The following is a 20751-nucleotide window of genomic DNA, read 5'->3' on the forward strand; positions in this document are numbered from 1 at the left end:
GAAACAATCACAGAACTTATTGAGGCATAAGCTAAAGAATTTATGCAACTATAGGACATAAGAAATGACAACTGTGTTTGTCATGTAGATATATCTTTAACACGTCTGACACTGAAATGGGTTTTAAAACCGTCTCCCTGGAAAACCCAGTTTTGGAAAAAAAATACTGTCAGAAGACCAAAAAAGGCAAGTTCCTTCACAATCTATTCCACAGATTTATACAACCACTGCATTTCAAACTTTATACCAGCACAATAAAATATCAGACATTAAAACACTTCTGGTTATCTGTAGAAAAGGTATTACTTCCTTCCCTGCTCCTCTTCATCCATTCATTCCAGATCATTTACACAACAACCTTTAATTCACTCTATCTTCAGAAAATGAATTGATCATACAAAACACATTGTAGCATTGCACTGAGCACTGTCACTTCAGCTTTGACATCATCTAAAGAGCTTACTTTGGTTCAAACAGTTGTGTGTAATGCCACCATCACATAACTCGTACCAAAAGATATCTACAGCCATACACCTGTTCTTCCCAAGTCGTTAGTCAGAACTCTCTGAACACATTTCTTTTCTACAGTGTGTAAACCTAAGAACATGTAACTCCAATGAAGTATTTCTTTACCTTTCCTAAAAAAAGTAATTAAAAAGTGTCAGAAAGAGATTTTGTTCTCAGACATCACAATAAGACTGTCACCAACCTCTGCTCTTCTGGAACTCGGTCGCCTCTGTCGGAGACAGCTCATCATCACTCGACATGCCTTCATGGTGATCAGCTTCTCCTGAACGCTCTCTCACTTGCCGTCTGCAAGTCCTGTATTTTGTAATGAACTCAGATGAGTTATCCTCCCCTTGTACATGGAAGCAAGCTTAACAAAAAAAATAATCTGACTTCAAAAAAATGTACTGGAAGCATGTTGTGAGAGCAACAGCCTAAGGAAGCACGATCAGGGACCAATAGTAATTCTGTAGCCATAAGGACAAACTATGGAAGAAGGAGGTGCTTTGGGAACTGACATAAAAAAGGAGGTTAGAGCGATGTCTCTGATCTCCCCAGTGAACCATGTAACAACCTTCACTTCACCTCATTCCCGCTGATGAGGTTAGTAGCTCAACCCACCTGGAACACTAAACACCTAGCATGGTACTCCACACTACCTCTGAGAGTTTTAGTGTACAGAAAACTACTGAGCTCTCAGTCTGACATCTCGGTTCTGGAACACCCGTGCAACTACCCACGTAAAAAATTGACAGCGCCCAGCTGCCAGCTGGGCTCAAAAAAGCTACTGCCATGACACTAAGGATCGTAACAGGCTGCAAAATCAAAAGCTGGCATCTCTGCCACCAGAAAATGAGATATCATATGAAAGTTATATGTATAAATAATTTCATAGTTCTTTACATCAACTAGCATAAAGATTAACTGCTTCAAGTGGAATTTCTTATTGTATCATATTTCATCCACTAAAGTGCTGAAGTTCTTGTCACTTCAAAGCAGTTAGGACTTGAGGCACCAACGCAACTGAAAAACTTTCAGTGGTCCCAGTACCTTTGGAAAAAATCAGTAGTGGTCTCTGAACACTATAATATCCAAAACGTAATATCTGCCTACACTGATAGCAGGGGAGGGACTAGATATTGCTTTGCCTGACTCGCTGCCACCACTGCCCCCAGCAGCAGCAACACTGCCTAACTTTTTTTGCTATCTGTACAGTAATACAAAAGTATGTTTCTGTATAAGGTCATAATTTTATTTATTACAACAGGACAGAAAAAGTTTCTGTCATATAGTTTTGTAAATAGCCTTACTTAAGACTTGTTAATTTAAAATAACAAGATCTATTTGCATTCAGTTTCAAATCAAGATGAAGAGAATGACATTAACAAATAGATGGTTTCCAAGTACTTTGAGTTTTGGAAACCAAATACCTTTTTTTTTTTTGTATAATCTCATCTAGTAATCGTACAGGTTTACATTCATCACTGCATAAATAACAGAAAGCCAGTGTACAGTACCTTTATCAGAATTCAGCATGCACATACAAAATACCTACCTTCGATGTTCACACATTTCCAGAAGCTGTGTCTTCTCATCACCTTCCAAGCTGCCATTAGTTGGCTTGTCATTCCCACCTACCAGAAGACAGAAGCAGCCAATAATAAAATGGTATGATTTTAAAGTTCCTATTTTCTCAAACAGGAAACACCGATTATCCTTCTATCATTCTTCATTTGGAAAATGGCCAAAGAAAAATCAAAACTCCTAATCAAACCTCTAACAGCCTCCAGAGTAACACAAAGTACTATTAACTGCACATAGTCAAATGTGGTTGTTCCCATAAAGCAGTTGATGAAAAGGTGAGTTTGATGACATTCCAGATCATGCTTATTGCTTCCCAATCCCGGAAAAGGAAATTAGCGGCTTCCACAGCAGGTCCTTAGCAGTGTGAAAGGCAAGCACAGGGACCTGCCTTTGTCCTCCAAGTCAAAAACGAAACCATGGAGTAAATCAGAGTAACTTTTGAGGTTCAGTTCCAACATTGCAATGGAAATTAAATCCCTGATTTACACTGTTCAAAATCATTGCATGTAGATTCAAGACTAGTCAGCTCCCCGCTGCCTCCTGCTTTCTGTGTGGTCACTGACTGCGACCCCAATTAGCCCTACTCTGATTCTTGAGTTCAACACAGAATTGGAATCTAGAAGCATTTTCTAGTTGGGACATTCATTATCACTATTAGCTGGCTGATATGCGCACAGCACACCAAGAAGAAAAAAAAGTATACTGTTACCAAAGCATTATCAGAGAAGAAAAACCAGCCTTTCCACTCTATTACGTACAACTAGGGACATAAAAAGCAATTAAAAGCACTGTTAAATATCCAAGCACAGTCTCATCTGTATTGAGCTGGAAGTAAAATCGTTTTAATAGCAACTATTATGGCACTACCTTTTTCTTCTTAACACCTGCTGTCAGTCTACTACACCATTTTACAAAATTATACAGGCTGCTAGCTTTCTCTTAGCAGCAGTTTATCCAGCTGAGTGAGAAGACTGAGCCCATATGATGAGTAGTTACTAGAAACTGGTGTGCCCGGCCTCCATCTGCTCCCAGCAGCTCCAAGCATATTGTTCTTGGTTCTGCCTAAACAGTTTAAAAGGGCTTGGTTTTGGAGGTTTGGGTAGTTTTCTTTAAACAGAAGCAGCTGAAGATTCACGCTGCATATAAACAATACATTGGTATGGAAAGAAAATATGAGAAAATTGTAATAATTCTTCCTACAGTGACTGAAAACACTATTTGTTTTAGATAAAACCCTTTCACAAAATGGCTTCTTCCTTCATGTCCTCCCCTTCATTAAGTGTCACCTTGTTTGAAATCTCCATTCTGAGCACACACGTAGCCTTAAAGACATTCTCATGTAAAAGTGACGTTGTCAAGTAAACACACTGCTTTTTCATATATTCACCAGATTGCATAAAAAGTGAGGTTTCTCCAACTTAAGGCCTACTAGAACACTGACTAGGTTTTTCTTTTTAAATATTGATGGGAAGTTTCTGAATTGAATAACTAAAAATTGACAAACTACTTGGTCATGTTACGTTCACTATTAAACAAGAGAAAAACAGTATCATGGGCCTTACTGAGGTAAGGATTTCAACTGAGGTATAGTAGAGCATACCTACTGACAATTGGAAGGTGAAAATTACAACCTTCATCCAAAAAGTAACTGTCTATCTCTGCTCAAAAGAGTGAATGTTTCAATAAGAAAACTTCTAACTTCATACTAACTTGTCAGATGTTGAATAGAAGCAGATTCGCTTTTCAGCTCATCTTGCCTTCGTTTCAATACTCTCATGGCTCGTCGCTGAAGAAGTGCATGCACAGCCAATTCTAGATCATTAATGTATTTCAGCTGAAATATAGTAAACAGTAATCAGGTTTTCAATTAATTAAGATCCCAAAAGAATTAAAAAAAAAAAAACAGTTTCCATGGGTTTTCAGCATAGCTGTGAAATTAGAACCAAAGTACCACAGATTGAAGAGTAATTCCTGGTCACTGGAGTTTTTCAGACTTTTTTGTATGGCTGAAAAACATAAACTAAATACCAGTCACTCATCACAGGACTACCTAAGACTTCATACAAAAGGATTCAACAGCATGCTATTGGTGCATTTAGTCTGCTTTCGAGCCATTCGCCATTAAAGAAAACGTATTAACTAACATTTGTTCTCTTTAACGTTGCATTAAGAACTTCACAACTGCAATGCAATTAAGTGATGTAGATCAGATTTGATAGCACTATCCATAGTGAAAGTAAACTGCTGTTATCCTCTGAGGCCAAACTTTAGGCAGCTCCTCCCCTTCACCCAGTCTTTACTTTTTTAAATACACAAGGTTTGTAGTTCAGGAAACAGATGCAACTGATACATAGACAAATTCTCACAGAGCTCTGCTAACTCAATCCCAGCCCGAACCTAACATGAAATCTTAATATCAAAATGTTTTTATTCAGGGTTACATACAGAGAGACATCCCAAAACTGAATTTAAGCACCACCTCTCATTCAGCTTCAGTGCACTCTGGTTACTAGAACTGCAGAAAACTCCCTCCAGTTACTTTTTGTTTTCATCCAAGAGAACCTAGGTGAGATCACAGCTCAAGTCAGTATACCTATGCTAGCTTGATCATCATTCAGGTGAGGGTGGATTGGTTTTCCCTATATTTTGTTTCCTGTTATGTTAAAATTTCTGGTAGAACTGGTTTTTAACTGAGTGCTGTCCCTCATCTCTTCCAAACAAAATCCTCTCATCTTTCATTTACAGAATGTACCTTTATCATCTTAATAAAAAAAGGAAAAGGAAAATATTCATACTTTTTCATTCAAACAGTTTATCAAGTTTTCTACATAGGTCTTCATGGCCCTGTAGAATTTGTAATTCAGAGCTGCATCCGAAGACTTCTCTAACTCCTGGACAGACATCTTTGAACTTTCAATATCCTCCATGTATTTTTCATACTCCCTCTGGTGGGCACGGTGCACATCCTGTAATGACGTTATCCTAAAAAAGAGAAACCCAGACAACTAAAACTATTGCCAAGTTAACAGTTGATACATTCTAAAATATTTTTCCCATTATAATCACATGCAAAATCTTTGCCTGTGCTAATAATAGTACATGCACTTGAGCTAAGAGGCCTTGAAAGACTTATCTCCTGCCAACACTTGCAGAAGCATGGGGTGTGGACAAGCATCATGCTTTGGAGACTCAAACGTCACTTACGTAGTGGTAGTTTTGAAAGCACCTCTGACATCTTACCTGGATTCCTCAATACGCCACACTTCCCAAAAACATAAAAAGCCAGATTTTGTGACATCACATTAAATGGATGTACCCAACACGATCTGAGGAAAACTACAGCTCATGTCAGCATGCCCATAGTGGTTTAACGTAAGTTGCATGGATAGCAGTACCTATAAGCATCCACCATGTGCTCACCACTAAATACAAACCAACTGAGGACTCCTGCTGCTAGTAAGCCATAAATCCCAGGAACCTCTGTCTACAGCTGTCACTAAGTCAGATCTAATCAGATCACTAATCACTAGTGATTAGTAGATATGGATCAGATCACCAATCAGATAGGTAGCACAGGAGCATTTACACATATTACAATTCTGCTTCCTCTTTTCTTTTTATCCATTCCCTCCTTACATAGCCCAAGTGATTGCTCAGCTTGAGCAAGCCTGTAACAGAACCAAGAAACAGACCACAACTTATTTCATTTCTCTGTAGCAGGGAACACTTTTCAATGAAAATAATTGAACTAAGCTGTTGTTCTCTACTGTGCTACAAGTTAAAAAAGCTATTTCAGCATTTATCATGTTAAACACATCTATAAAGCTTACATCAAACAGGTTGCCCCTCCCTTTCTTGCTGTCTTCCAAATAGGTTTCCCACTCTTGATAGCCTTATTTGCATTTTTCTTATTTGATTCTATACCCAAATTCCTACTTCATTTAACTCATTCCTTTCAGGTGATTACAGCAAAGAAAGCATACATTTTCACAAAAATATTCACTCCAATTTAGTTGCAGTTCTTTAAACAAGCACATGAATAATGGCCTGTACAAAGCAAAGGATATACAGAGAGAGCTTGGTGCAAGTCTGTAGCACACATTTATGTTTCAGCTGTATAATGTTACTTGTCTAAACTTATCTCAACAGCTGCTTCCCGGTGCTCTGAGAGAAGACAGGGAATGGCTTACCTTAGGATGCCTGACCCCAGCTGTCCTTCTCACACACCCTCTTGGAGGCTCCCACCTCCATCCCAGGACACTTCAGCTGCACATACAGCAGCTGAACAGCTAAAGAAAAGTCACAGCCTGGCACACAACTAAAGAAAAAAAAATCAAGGCAGGTTCTAGTTTGCCTAAACAGGCTGTAGAGAACTTACTGCTGCTTTAGGAAATACTGAGGTATTTTTGCAGCTGGTAGGAGAACCACCATAAGAGGGCTAGAATTGCCAGCTCCATCTGCCCTCGTTGAAGTTTTGCTTGCTGGGCAAACATAACATTGAACCAATGCTCCTGTCAAGAACTACCAGCAAGCATAAAAAGCTGCTGCCATTTAAATGAACTTACTCTCTGAAGTTCTAATTGATAAAACAGTCTTGAAAAGTCAAAATGCTCCCCTACAACAAAGCATTTCCTGGTAAAGTTAAAAACTTTGATACTCTACTGGACATCACAACAGGTGTATTACACGTGAATTAACAAACCCAAATCCATCCAATACTCTGGAAAAAGAATAAGACTTCAAAGCTGTCATCCCTCATTCTGTGACAAAAACTCAGACAACTCGAAATTTAAGTTTGTAAGAGTTACCTTTCAGTCAGTCGCTTCTTCACAATTTCCAAGTTCACAGGTGGTAGAGAAACAGAGGGATCAAACTTTGGTTTAGCTGGCTGAGATTTACACAGGGAATCATCATCAAAACTTTCCTGCAAGAAATTTAAGCATTAATTTTTAATACACCATTTACACAAGTTTTTCCTCTGCAGTTCTATAGATCAACAAGACGGACCATTTGACTACAGAAGGCATATGATATAAAGACACATATTTCATTCATCAGATTAAGTACAGAAAATGTTGTATAGAAAAGTACAACAAAAGCAAGGGTGATGAAGTATAAAAAGCTGCATACATATGTTGTATAAAAATATGCAGTTCATAAACATACAAACAGCACAAAGTAATCCGTAATTTAGGGTACACTTAAGCTGTTGTCTTGGTCTAAAAATATTGTAACTTTCAATAACACATAATGCTTCTATATGGACAGCTGCAACTTCACTAGTATTAAGATTCTAAATATAAAAATGTAGAAATAAACTATAGCCAAGCAGTGATGATACCTGATTTCTCGTATCTTGCTTTTTCAAAACTATTTGAATATATTTATGATAAATTATTTGCCATCTATTTAGTCACATTGTATTTTCTCATAGTAAACTTTTATTTCCTCCCCCCCAAAAAATACGAATGCTACCTTCTGACCAAACCAGTGGCCAAAAGATTTTTTTTTTCATCCTGACAACTCAGCTTAATTGTAACTATAACTTAAAAAAGGATTCCACTGAATTCTAGCTTATATAGACAGTTGGCATTCTAAAACAGTAGAAGTTTGTATATTAAAATCAACCCAAAACCATCAGGTGAAGTAATGAACTCCATGACTAACAAGGTCTGCTACTAAAAATCGTTGTAGTTTCCTGAACAGCAGAAATTAAGTTTTCGAGAAACAAGTAGAGTATGAGGACCCAAGAACACCAATCATACTGGATTTGAAATTCAGCAGCAGAGATCTAACTTTCTCCCAGTCCTCTAACCACTTCCATTTAACAGGCAGAAATTTCTACAATTGTTTATTTTGAAATTAAGAACGGGCTATTCAGATTTTCCTAGTCTGATCCAGAGTAGGTGATTCAAGCCAGTAACAAAAACTTCCAGCTCATCACAAGATACACAGTTCATTTTTGCCAATTATTTACCACAAAAGAACCACAATTCTGCTGAAGTGTGAAAGAGCTCTCTGCCACTCAACAGAAATTTAGCATAATAAAAGAATAATTCTTGCTTTGTGACTTTTTGACGTTTGCAGTATTTGCATACTCTTGCTTTCAAGATCCCTTGCATGGCAGCAAAAATATCAGGGTTTAGAATTTCATTCTCTGCTTCTCACTGTCTTCCATCACCTACAGGTAGACAACAAAACCCTGCTTCTGAATAGCTAGACAGACATTACAGATTTGCATCATCATCCTCCCCTATTTCTGTTGCCTGTTCTCTGAAGAATTAGGGTGTAACTTCCCAAAAGTCTCCCTAATGAGAGGGCAGGTAGGAGATATGACAGTACTCCAGATCTCTTGCCAATGAACAAAAAGCATCTTCCAATGGTTAGGAAAGCTTGTGTCACCTGAGAGAGTTTAATGGCTTTCTTTATTTGCTGTTCTTCCCACTTCATTTGTGCTTCATCTTCACTTGACTCATCGCTCACAGACACTGGAAGCAAAAACAATCATTACTAGATATAATTACATCCTTTATCTGTTTTTCCCCTCCCACGTTCTCCTCCTTCTAAAGCAACAATGGTTCTCCCAACCATTACAGGGAAGTGATACACACAAAAACCAGCACATTAAAAAATTGTAGATGGAGGACATACAAACTGAAAGGCAAGGAAGGCTGGAAATGGCTAGTGGGATTTGCAGAATTCACACCAATATTAATTTGCCCAACATACTGGTTCTCAGACAACTACTGCTGCTGTGTGAGGAGCACAAATATCTAATTTTTATGTTTCAAAGCAACGCTGTGTATAGTACACATAAATAAGAGTAAGTGCAGTTAGACTATAACAGTGACATTATACACAACAAATTCTTGAGTGCTCTAAGATGTATGCTCTACTATAGATACAAAAATATCTCTTCAGCATTAATCAGAATTGCAGAATCAGCTCATAGTTACACATTACTTATAACCTTTATTCAAATAATAAGGCCAGTTTACAACTCTGGTAAACCAGTGCTTTGCCAACGAAACTAAGCAGCTATAAGAGGAAAAAAAGCAATGGAAAAGCCACATATGCTTCACATGCAATAGTTTTGTTTACTTCTGAAGGGCTGGGTTGCGGGGTCTTTTCCTCCCTTTTCAAGAACAGCCATAACATCAACACAGGGAGAGCACTGGGAAGACCAGACCAGAAGCAGGAGGCAGGATTTTAAAAACTTCAGCGGGACAGTTTGTCTTATGCCACAGCAACTTGATTCACATTAAATGCTGTGCGTCCTACAATGCAATTTTTTTGCAGTCAACAAGGCCAAAAATCATTTTTGAAGTGTTTCTCAAAGCACCCTGCACCACCACATTAGTGCCACCTACACCAGATTAACGTCCCATATAAATGTCAAGCACCAGCTGCATGGCCTTTTGCCAAAGGCCCTGGGGAGCAAAGCCTTGTGCTGCACTTGCTCTTTACCGGGCAAGTCCCACATTCTTCCAGATGTCAGTAAAGCAAAACCACAAACACCGGGAGAAACAGCACAAACTCACCCAAGTGTTCAGTTATCCTCTGCCTCAGAGTTCTCATTTTAGGAGCAAAATTGAGATTCTTTGTATCAGACTCATCTTCACTCTCTAAATCACTGCTTTCTCTTCTCTGAGAGACCTGATGACTGTTTGAAACATCCAGTGGAAGATAATCAGCCCGTGTCCTGGCTAAGTGACGTTTCCTCCGAGCGGCATCAATGCAGGCTGCACTGGGGATATTACCTGCGTTGAAGAGAAAGAAAATCTAAGCAAAACTCTAAAAGCACCACTCTATCACTTCTAATGTCAATAATCACTACTTTTCAGGATCACTGTACAATTCTGAATACAGGACAAGATAGTTTTCTGTTAAGCTTACCACACTGAATATAAGGAGATGGAAAAGCATTAAAAAGTGACTCAGTCTAAAAACAAAAGTTCAGACTTTTTCCTTTTAAACAAATTGTCATTAGCCTGTCCTCCTTTTTTCCATCTCCCCAAAAGATATGGGTTACTAAACTTACTGAGTTTACAAAGAAATCCAAAGTTTACAAATCAGACAGCACAAATGAGCTTAAATTTTAATCTCATGAGGGCAATTATGCATCATTAAACAGGATTTTTATTTTGGTACCTTTCTTTCAAAACCAATGGTCATGATTTCTGATCCATTTCCAAAACTAACACAGAAATACAACAAACACCTGCAACCAAAAATACTGGGGAACTGCCACTATTCTTTCAGAGGGGTAGCCCTCACTCAGCACAAACAAGCTGCCTACACCTAACATGATTTAAGCTGAGTGTGATTCATCTCACCTGTCTTGTCACATACTTCAAACGAAGAATGTTGTAAAAAAACTTCCTTTTAAAAAAAAAATCCAGGAAACTAACCTGGTGATAAATCCTTCCTCCTCTCTGGCGAGCTGGACTCATTTTCAGAGTCTGAGCTGTCCGCACTTCGTGAAGAATAACTTTCATCCTTCCCCTCTTCTTCTTCATTAGTGCCTTTGGTGTTGCCAGTTCTAGGCTCTAACTGACAGGTTTCTGTTTTAGGGGGAAAAAAAGTAAGATTCATTATTTCAGTGTGTGCTGGTTTTGGCTGAGAAGGGGTTAATTCTCCTCACTGTGGGGGTCGGCTGCCTTTCCAGCTTCCCGCGCTCTGCCGCGTGGTGTGGCGGGGGGGGGCTGGGAGGGGCAGGGCCATGGTGGGGGCGGCTGACCCCGACTGGCCAATGGCAGGTTCATTCCATACCATGTGACACCATGGCCAGTATATTGAGGGGGGGCGGGGGCGGCGCGGCGCCGGGTGGCTGCGGCGCGTGCGGTTTGTTCCGGCGGTTCGTTCCCCCTCTCCCCTCCCCTCCCTTCCCCCCCTCCCCCGGGGCTTTGCGCCTCTCGTTGTTCTCCTTTACATTGCATTTCTACTGTTGTTTCTTTTAATTTTAATTATTAAACTGTTCTTATCCCAACCCACGAGCGTTACCCTTCTGATTCTCTCCCCCATCTACCGGTGGGGGAGTGAGCGAGCGGCTGTGTGGGGCTGAGCTGCCACTAAACCACAACAGTCTTTTTGGCGCCCAACGTGGGGCTCGAGGGTTGGAGATAACAACAGCTGCTGGTCACAGCACCATGTTGTCCTTTTTGCAGTTGGTGTTAAAAATCGGTGTTGGTTGTTTGAGTCTGCTGTGTTCTGCTGTGATTAGTAATGTTTTGCCTACAAGATTTGTTATACAAACACTCGTTTTCAGCTTTATCTGGTATTTGGGGTTTTTGCTGAAACTGTTACTGTACTTCGGATGCCACCTTCTTGAGGCAATTAGCAATTATACCTCCTCCTCTGAGAGATTTTATATGGAGGAAATACAGAATAGTACCTTTGCAACTTTGTTCTATGATGTCTGTGCCTTTGTTACAACAACGTTTTTGTATCTTGAACATCCTTGGGTGGTTAAGGTGCACTTATTGTTAGTTTTTGGGCATGTTGTTTTGGTTTTGACTAAGCAACTTAAGAATATCACCCAGAAATCTGCCCCGAGGCTTGATAGTTACGAGTGGCAGGGCATGTGGGATAGCATGGGCAAATACCTAGGGCAGTGGGCACCCCCAGTGTTTTGGAGTTTCACCCCCGAACAAGTGCAGAATCCTAAAAAACTAGCAGAATATTTGGAGAAAGTATGTTGTTACGCTGGGAACTCCAGAGAGACACAGATAACTGCAACATGCTGGGGTCTGGCCCATGCATACCGAGCCCTGCTCAACAGTATTCAGTGCCCCCAGAGGGAAGAGAAGGTCTCTGGATTGAAATGCAAAGTGACTGGCACTGTAGACAATCCAGCCCTGACAACAGGCACTGCAGCCACTCAAACCCCCACAACAAGTACCAGAGCTAGCTCAGAAAATAAACCCGTACCAGTATCAGTTGCCCCCGTACACAAGACGAAATATTGGAAGCGGACATCAACTCGTTTAGAACGGGATGATGAAGAACCAGGGCCATCGTGGGGAGAGGAGGGAGAAGTAATAAATGAAATAGAGACCACCCGATCCCTGTCCTTAAGTGAGTTGCGAGATATGCGAAAAGATTATAGCTGTCGTTCAGGTGAGCACATTGTCACCTGGCTGCTCCGATGCTGGGATAATGGGGCCAGTAGCCTGGAACTAGAGGGAAAAGAAGCCAAACAATTGGGATCCCTTTCTGGGGAAGGGGGCGTTGACAAAGCAATTGGAAAAAAACCACAAGCCCTCAGCCTCTGGAGGCGACTCCTGTCTGGAGTGAAGGAAAGGTATCCCTTTAAAGAAGATGTTACATATCGTCCAGGAAAATGGACAACTATGGAGAAAGGCATCCAGTATCTAAGGGAATTAGCTGTGTTTGAGGTGATTTATGGTGACCTGGATGATCAACGGTCATCCAAAGATCCAGATGAAGCCGAGTGCACACGACCCATGTGGCGGAAGTTTGTACGGAGCGCACCATCTTCGCATGCAAACTCATTGGCAGTGATGTCCTGGAAAGATGACGAGACACCAACGGTGGCAGAGGTGATAGATAGACTCCGGGATTACGACACAAATATCTCTTCCTCGCTTGTCTCTGCTGTGGAGAAACTATCCCAAGAGGTCCAGCAACTCAAAGAAGATCTGTCCTACTCCCCACCTCGACAGAGCAGTGTCTCAGCTGTTAGGAATAAGCGTCCTTTGGCTCAAAGAAGGGGATACACACCACGGGCCACCCTATGGTTCTACCTGCGTGACCACGGAGAGGACATGATGAGGTGGGATGGCAAGCCTACTTCGACCCTACAGGCACGAGTACATGAACTGCAAGGAAGAACAGTCACTCAGGGAGGCTCTTCCAGGAAAGCTGCTGCTCCAGTTTCCAGCGAGCAAGTCCCCAGACAGAGGAGTAGAAGCGCAGATTTTATTTCTAAGTGTAATAGAGGGACTCCTGATTCACAGTTACAGGAAGTGAGTTGTGACTGCCATGATCAGGACTAGAGGGGCCCTGCCTCCAGCCGGGTGGAGGAAAGGGATAACCGGGCTTACTGGACTGTGTGGATCCGATGGCCTGGCACGTCCGACCCACAGGAGTATAAAGCTTTAGTGGACACCAGCACACAGTGCACCTTAATGCCATCAAACTATATAGGGGCAGAACCCATCAGCATTGCTGGAGTGACAGGGAGATCTCAAGAGCTAACTGTATTGGAGGCCGAAGTGAGCCTAACTGGCAATGAGTGGCAGAAGCACCCCATTGTGACTGGCCCAGAGGCTCCGTGCATCCTTGGCATAGACTACCTCAGGAGAGGGTATTTCAAGGACCCAAAAGGTTACAAGTGGGCTTTTGGTGTAGCTGCCTTGGAGACGGAGGAAACTGAACAGCTGTCTACCTTGCCCGGTCTCTCAAAGGACCCTTCTGTCGTGGGGTTGCTGAAGGTCAAAGAACAACAGGTGCCAATCGCCACCACAACAGTGCACCGGCGGCAATATCGCACCAACAGAGACTCTCTGATCCCCATCCATAAACTCATTCACCAACTGAGGAGCCAAGGAGTCATCAGTAAAACCCACTCACCCTTTAACAGTCCCATATGGCCATTCCGGAAGTCTAATGGAGAGTGGAGACTAACAGTAGACTACCGTGGCCTGAACGAAGTCACTCCACCGTTGAGTGCTGCTGTGCCAGACATGCTAGAACTTCAATACAAACTGGAGTCAAAGGCGGCCAAGTGGTATGCCACAATTGATATTGCTAATGCATTCTTCTCAATCCCTCTGGCAGCAGAGTGCAGGCCACAGTTTGCTTTCACACGGAGGGGCGTCCAGTACACCTGGAATCGACTGCCCCAGGGGTGGAAACACAGCCCTACCATTTGCCATGGACTGATTCAGACTGTACTGGAACAGGGAGAAGCTCCAGAACACCTTCAATACATTGATGACATCATTGTGTGGGGCAACACAGCGGAAGAAGTTTTTGAGAAAGGTGAGAAAATAGTCCAAATCCTTCTGAAGGCTGGTTTTGCCATAAAACAAAGTAAGGTGAAGGGACCTGCACGAGAAATCCAGTTCTTAGGAATCAAATGGCAAGATGGTCGTCGTCAGATTCCAATGGATGTGATCAACAAAATAGCAGCCATGTCTCCACCAACTAGCAAAAAGGAAACACAAGCTTTCTAGGGCGTTGTGGGTTTTTGGAGAATGCATATTCCAAATTACAGTCTGATCGTGAGCCCTCTCTATCAAGTGACCCGGAAAAAGAATGATTTCAAATGGGGCCCTGAGCAACGACAAGCCTTTGAACAGATTCAACAAGAAATAATCCATGCAGTAGCTCTTGGGCCAGTCCGGGCAGGACAAGATGTAAAAAATGTGCTCTACACTGCAGCCGGGGAGAATGGCCCTACCTGGAGTCTCTGGCAGAAAGCACCTGGGGAGACCCGGGGTCGACCCCTAGGGTTTTGGAGTCGGGGATACAGAGGGTCTGAAGCCCGCTATACTCCAACTGAAAAAGAGATATTGGCAGCATATGAAGGGGTTCGAGCTGCTTCAGAAGTGGTTGGTACTGAAGCACAGTTGCTCCTGGCACCCCGACTGCCAGTGCTGGGCTGGATGTTCAAAGGAAACATCCCCTCTACACACCATGCAACTGATGCTACGTGGAGTAAATGGGTTGCACTGATCACCCAGCGGGCTCGAGTAGGAAACCCCAGTCGCCCAGGAATCTTGGAAGTGATTATGGACTGGCCAGAAGGGAAAGATTTTGGATTATCACCAGAGGAGGAGGTGACACGTGCTGAAGAAGCCCCACTGTATAACACACTGCCAGAAAAGGAGAAGCAATATGCCCTGTTCACTGATGGGTCCTGTCGCCTTGTGGGAAAGCACCGGAGATGGAAGGCTGCTGTATGGAGTCCTACACGACAAGTAGCAGAAACTGCTGAAGGAGAAGGTGAATCGAGCCAGTTTGCAGAGGTAAAGGCCATCCAGCTGGCCTTAGACATCGCTGAACGGGAAAAGTGGCCACTGCTCTATCTCTATACTGACTCCTGGATGGTGGCAAATGCCTTGTGGGGCTGGCTGCAGCAACGGAAGCAAAGCAACTGGCAGCGCAGAGGCAAACCCATCTGGGCTGCCACATTGTGGCAAGATATTGCTGCCCGGGTAGAGAACCTGGTTGTAAAGGTACGGCATGTGGATGCTCACGTCCCCAAGAGTCGGGCCACTGAAGAACATCGAAACAACCAGCAGGTAGATGAGGCTGCCAAGATTGAAGTGGCTGAGGTGGATCTGGACTGGCAGCATAAGGGTGAACTATTTCTAGCTCAGTGGGCCCATGACACCTCAGGCCATCAAGGGAGAGATGCAACATACAGGTGGGCTCGTGATCGAGGGGTGGACTTGACCATGGATATTATTGCACAGGTTATCCACGAATGTGACACATGCGCTGCAATCAAGCAAGCGAAGCGGGTAAAGCCTCTGTGGTATGGGGGACGATGGCTGAAATATAAATATGGGGAGGCCTGGCAAATTGACTATATCACACTCCCACAGACCCGCCAAGGCAAGCGCCACGTGCTTACAATGGTAGAAACGACGATTGGCTGGCTGGAAACATATCCTGTCCCCCACGCCACTGCCCGGAACACTATCCTGGGTCTTGAGAAACAAGTCCTGTGGCGACATGGCACCCCAGAGAGGATTGAGTCAGACAATGGGACTCATTTCCGAAATAGCCTCATAGACACCTGGGCCAAAGAGCACGGCATTGAGTGGGTGTATCACATCCCCTATCACGCACCAGCCTCTGGGAAAATTGAACGGTACAATGGACTGTTAAAAACTACACTGAGAGCAATGGGGGGTGGAACATTCAAGCACTGGGATACACATTTAGCAAAAGCCACGTGGTTAGTCAACACGAGGGGATCTGCCAACCGAGCTGGCCCTGCCCAGTCAGAAATCCTACATACTGTGGAAGGGGATAGAGTCCCTGTAGTGCACACAAAAAGTATGCTGGGCAAAACAGTCTGGGTTCTTCCTGCCTCCGGCAAAGGCAAACCCATTCGTGGGATTGCTTTTGCTCGAGGACCTGGGTGCACTTGGTGGGTGATGCGGGAGGATGGAGAAATCCGATGTGTGCCTCAAGGGGATTTGATTTTGGGTGAAAACAGTCAATGAACTGAATGGCACAATGTGAACTGCTATATAATACTGTGCGTCACCTCTGTGTTGTATCAATGATATCAGAGTACGAGCCTCCCAACCCATGGAAGATCAACTATAAAACAAGCCGTGCAGCAGTGATGGAACGATGACTGACTCGGTATGCAGCAACCCAACGCCACACACCATCTCTCCCACCCGGAAAGACTGATACAACAGATGGAGCCCAGAGTCATGGACTGGGTGAACTCAATGGACATTTTAATGGACATTTTACAGGGAAGATCCATGAACTAAGGGAATGATGTCTGTGTATTACGTTAAAGGATGGGAAGGGGAGGGGTGGTGGTTGGTATGGTTGTATTGCATCATATGGGACCTGGGCATGGTGTAAATGGTATGGAATAAGGGGTGGAGAATGTGCTGGTTTTGGCTGAGAAGGGGTTAATTCTCCTTACTGTGGGGGTCGGCTACCTTTCCAGCTTCCCACGCTCTGCCGCGTGGCGTGGCAGGGGGGGCTGGGAGGGGCAGGGCCATGGTGGGGGCGGCTGACCCCGACTGGCCAATGGCAGGTTCATTCCATACCATGTGACACCATGACCAATATATTGGAGGGGGGCAGTGGCAGCGGCGCGGCGCCGGGTCGGCGGGCGGCGAGCAGCTGCGGCACGTGCGGTTTGTTTCGGCGGTTCGTTCCCCCTCTCCCCTTCCCTCCCTTCCCCCTCCCCCGGGGCTTTGCGCCTCTCGTTCTCCTTTACATTGCATTTCTACTGTTGTTTCTTTTAATTTTAATTATTAAACTGTTCTTATCCCAACCCACGAGCGTTACCCTTCTGATTCTCTCCCCCATCTACCGGTGGGGGAGTGAGCGAGCGACTGTGTGGGGCTGAGCTGCCGCTAAACCACAACACAGTGTCAGGCACATCAGCTTCCAGCAGCTAACTGGTCACCAGTAACTATTTACACCTTGCTGCAGCAAAGACCAGTCACTTATCTACCTCTACCTGTCCTCATCAAAACACGTCAAACCTTCCAACACTCCAAGACAGTGATTTACAAACCAATTCTTGCCTCGAATCAAAGCATCTGTGATAGTCCAAAACCAGTGTGTCCTTCTGAGACACAGAGCACATATACATGCACAAAAGCAATGATACCGGTTCCCAGATGACAACTGATTAATATCCTGATAGCTTACAGCATGTTTGGATTCATCTCCCTTGACTTTATAAACTGTATTTTAAAAGTGCTTTTTTTTTTTTTTAGCATTTATAATGGGGGAATGGAGTCCTTATTTAAGCTATAAAGGTTTCTGTATGTCTGTCTTGTCTTCCATTACCTTCAAATTCTTTAAAAACATTGATTTCTCTTCATCTGCCACTACATCTTCATTAAATCATCAGATTACTGAACAAAAGTGTGCCACCTTTTATAAGAGTATACAGTAACTTTTATAAGATATTACCAAGAAAATTTACCATCTTATCTGAATCACAATCCCACAGGGAAGTCTAATTCATTTTTATCTAACGGTAGCAATTAAGGTATATCTGTGAATTGACAGAGGTGTCAAAAGGGTACTAGAGGGGAAGAGACCTTTAAGGCACACTTGTTTGTAAAACACACAAAGCCCAAATATTGCAATAGTTTGAGACTAGGAATACTACCTAAACAAATCAAGGCTATCGACTGTATTAAAATATTTAAAAGCTGTAATAGCACAGAGTTTAATATCACGAAGTTTAACGTTTACAATAAGATTTACAAAAAAATCCTAATAAGTTTACATTTTCTCTCAATGCAAATACTCCAGATCAAACTGAAAATTGACTGCAATAAGCAGTGGACAGTTGCCACACAGTTTGAAAGATATGATGCTGAAGTATAAATTTGAGAAGTTTATTAACTCTTATGTACTACTGGGGTTCTGCATAACGAGGTCTTCTGAAGAACAGCCTCCAAGTTCTGATACTGTTTTTACCAAGGTCATACAGAAAATAATTTCAGCACAAACAGATTAAAATTATAAACCCATAAAGTAGCATTATAAGTGCAATCCTGGGTTCAACTGACAAGTAAAAAAAAAAATTTAACAGCAGTATTTGTACATCACTCTCCACTTCCTGATTTTGTAATCTATTTTCATACAAGTATTCCATAAAAATATTTAACTGAAAAAACTACTTACTTTTGCTGTCTTCAGTCTTTGTCTGTGCAGGTAGCAGGCTTTCCTTCTTTTGAATTCTAAAGGTTACTTCACTGAAGGCTGGTTTTTTAATTTTGAAAAACTGTTCATCACCTATTCAGATAAAACAAAGTTATTCTGAGTAACATTAACAGAGAGAGAGCAGTATATGTGCATATAAAGTACACGTAACCTCTACATCCACACAGCATATTTTTCAAAGTTCTGGCTGCATTAAATCTAACTAGTTCTACTGCTATCACTCAAGATCCACCACCTCTTAATTTAAAATTGTACAGCTCAGCCTCCTCAATGCAGCAACACTGTAGTTATTTAAGCTTGTTCATCATTAACTACACTAGTCATAGAATCATTAAGGTTGGAAAAGACCTCTAAAGTCATCAAGTCCAACTGTCAACCCAACACCCCCACGCCTCCTAAACCATGTCCCCAGGTGCCACATCTACACATCTTTTAAATACCTCCAGGGATGGTGACTCCACCACCTCCCTGGGCAGCCTCTTCCAGTGCCTGACCACTCTTTCAGTAAATAAATGTTTCCTAATATCCAATCTAAACCTCCCCTGACACAGCTTGAGGCTATTTCCTCTCATCCTATCACTAGTAATGTGGGAGAAGAGACCAACACCCACCTCACTACAGCCCCTTTCAGGCAGCTGCAGAGAGCGAGAAGGGCTCCCCTCAGCCTCCTCTTCTCCAGGCTAAACCCCCCCAGCTCCCTCAGCCGCCCCCCAGCACACTTGTGCTCCAGACCCTGCCCCAGCCCCGCTGCCCTTCTCTGGACACGCTCCAGCCCCTCAAGGTCCTTCTTGTCCCGAGGGGCCCAAACCTGAGCCCAGCATTCGAGATGGGGCCTCCCCAGTGCCGAGCACAGGGGCCCCATCCCTGCCCGGCTCCTGCTGGCCACACCAGTGCTGACACAAGCCCAGGGGCTGGTGGCCTCCTTGGCCACCCGGGCACTGCTGGCTCATGCCCAGCCGGCTGTCAGCCAGCACCCCCAGGGCCTTCTCCGCCGGGCACTTCCCAGCCCCTCTGCCCCAGGCCTGGGGCGTTGCCTGGGGCTGGTGTGACCCAAGGGCAGGACCCGGCACTTGGCCTTGTTAAACCTCACACAACTGGCCTCGGCCCATCGATCCAGCCTGTCCAGGTCCCTCTGCAGAGCCTTCCTACCCTCGAGCAGATCGACACTCCCACCCAGCTCGTTGTCACCTGCAGTCATGCAATCGCACACTATCTCCTCGCTCCCTCTGGTTTTCTCAAGCTCTAAGAAGCTCGCAAAAGCGCCCAGCCAAAAGCACACGGCCATCTGTCATCCTCGGAGGGCTTTTACACGAACTCCTCTTACACACGCTCACAAGCACCCTTCCATAACACAGCACGCCTGGGTACAAAGAGGTGCCCCGAGGGTCCCCGGCCGGGCTCGGTGAGGCGGAGTGCGGAGGCGCAGCCCCTTCAGCCGATCGCCGCCCCTCCCGGCCGGCGGGGCGTGAGGCCCCGGCCGCCGCCGAGTCCTTACCGTCCCGCTCCTCCTCGCCACCGAAGCTCAGCAGGGCCTTTCCCCCCCGCGCCGGCCCGGTTCCGGCGAGGCGCGGCCCTCGTCCCGCAGCCGTCTTTCCGCTCCCGTTCTCCTCCCGGTCCCCGGGGCCGCCCGCCGGCTCCCCTGGGCACAGCGGCCCCTCCGTCGCCGCCGACCTGGCCCCCTCGGGGGACGCGGCGGCGCTGCCGGGGTCCCCCCCGCCTTCCTCGGGCTCCGCATCCCGCCCGGGGCCGGGGGCTGGTGGCGGCAGGTCGGCGACTGGTGCCGCCGGCGGCTCCTCCTCGCTGCTGCTGCCGGCGGAGGCCGCGCGCCGCCGGCCGCGGAAGTTCCGCGGGGGCCGGCGGAACATGCCGCCCGCCGAGCCGCAACAGCGCAGCGCCGAGCTGCCGCGCATGCGCGACGGGCCCTAAGCCCCGCCTCCGCGCCAACCCCGCCCCGGGGCGCAGACCCGCCTCTCCAAGCCTCGTCCTGCCGGAGGTGGGCGGGGCACAGGGCGGCTGCCCAATGAAGGCGAGGGGGCGTGCCCCGAGTGTAACCCTTGAGGAGCCGGAGGGCGGGCGGGGGCGGAAAGCAGGAGGCAACGAATTAATGCCGGTAATTAACTGATCATTGATGCGCAACAATGAAATTTGTTTGAAGGGCCGTGGGCTTGTTTGTGGCAGGGGCTGCCCTGGTGGGTGCTTCCCCTGCTTGTCGCTAGGTCATGGAAAACTTACCCGTTTTTTTTA

The 20751-nt window shown here is 44.7% G+C and overlaps 1 protein-coding gene across 4 annotated transcripts in view; it reads right to left on the reverse strand.

Moving 5' to 3' along the window:
- The window catches only part of GCFC2 (GC-rich sequence DNA-binding factor 2), a 28897-nt gene extending 8459 nt beyond the window's left edge, over nucleotides 1–20438 (reverse strand). For 2 of the 4 annotated variants that reach the window (XM_075086672.1, XM_075086671.1), the window contains exons 1-10: nucleotides 20003–20438; nucleotides 18469–18579; nucleotides 10503–10655; nucleotides 9633–9851; nucleotides 8494–8579; nucleotides 6898–7015; nucleotides 4887–5086; nucleotides 3802–3925; nucleotides 2063–2141; nucleotides 710–822 (exon numbers count right to left, since the gene is read on the reverse strand). In XM_075086672.1, coding sequence (XP_074942773.1) covers nucleotides 710–822; nucleotides 2063–2141; nucleotides 3802–3925; nucleotides 4887–5086; nucleotides 6898–7015; nucleotides 8494–8579; nucleotides 9633–9851; nucleotides 10503–10655; nucleotides 18469–18579; nucleotides 20003–20417 — 1618 coding nt within the window. In that variant the 5' untranslated portion in view covers nucleotides 20418–20438. The remainder of the gene's footprint in view (nucleotides 1–709; nucleotides 823–2062; nucleotides 2142–3801; nucleotides 3926–4886; nucleotides 5087–6897; nucleotides 7016–8493; nucleotides 8580–9632; nucleotides 9852–10502; nucleotides 10656–18468; nucleotides 18580–20002) is intronic. The other 2 variants (XM_075086674.1, XM_075086673.1) reach the window with 1 other exon arrangement.
- Between the last annotated feature and the right edge of the window lie 313 nt (nucleotides 20439–20751).

Source organism: Phalacrocorax aristotelis, chromosome 3, assembly GCF_949628215.1.
Source record: "Phalacrocorax aristotelis chromosome 3, bGulAri2.1, whole genome shotgun sequence".
In the NCBI taxonomy this organism is placed as follows: Eukaryota; Metazoa; Chordata; class Aves; order Suliformes; family Phalacrocoracidae; genus Phalacrocorax; species Phalacrocorax aristotelis.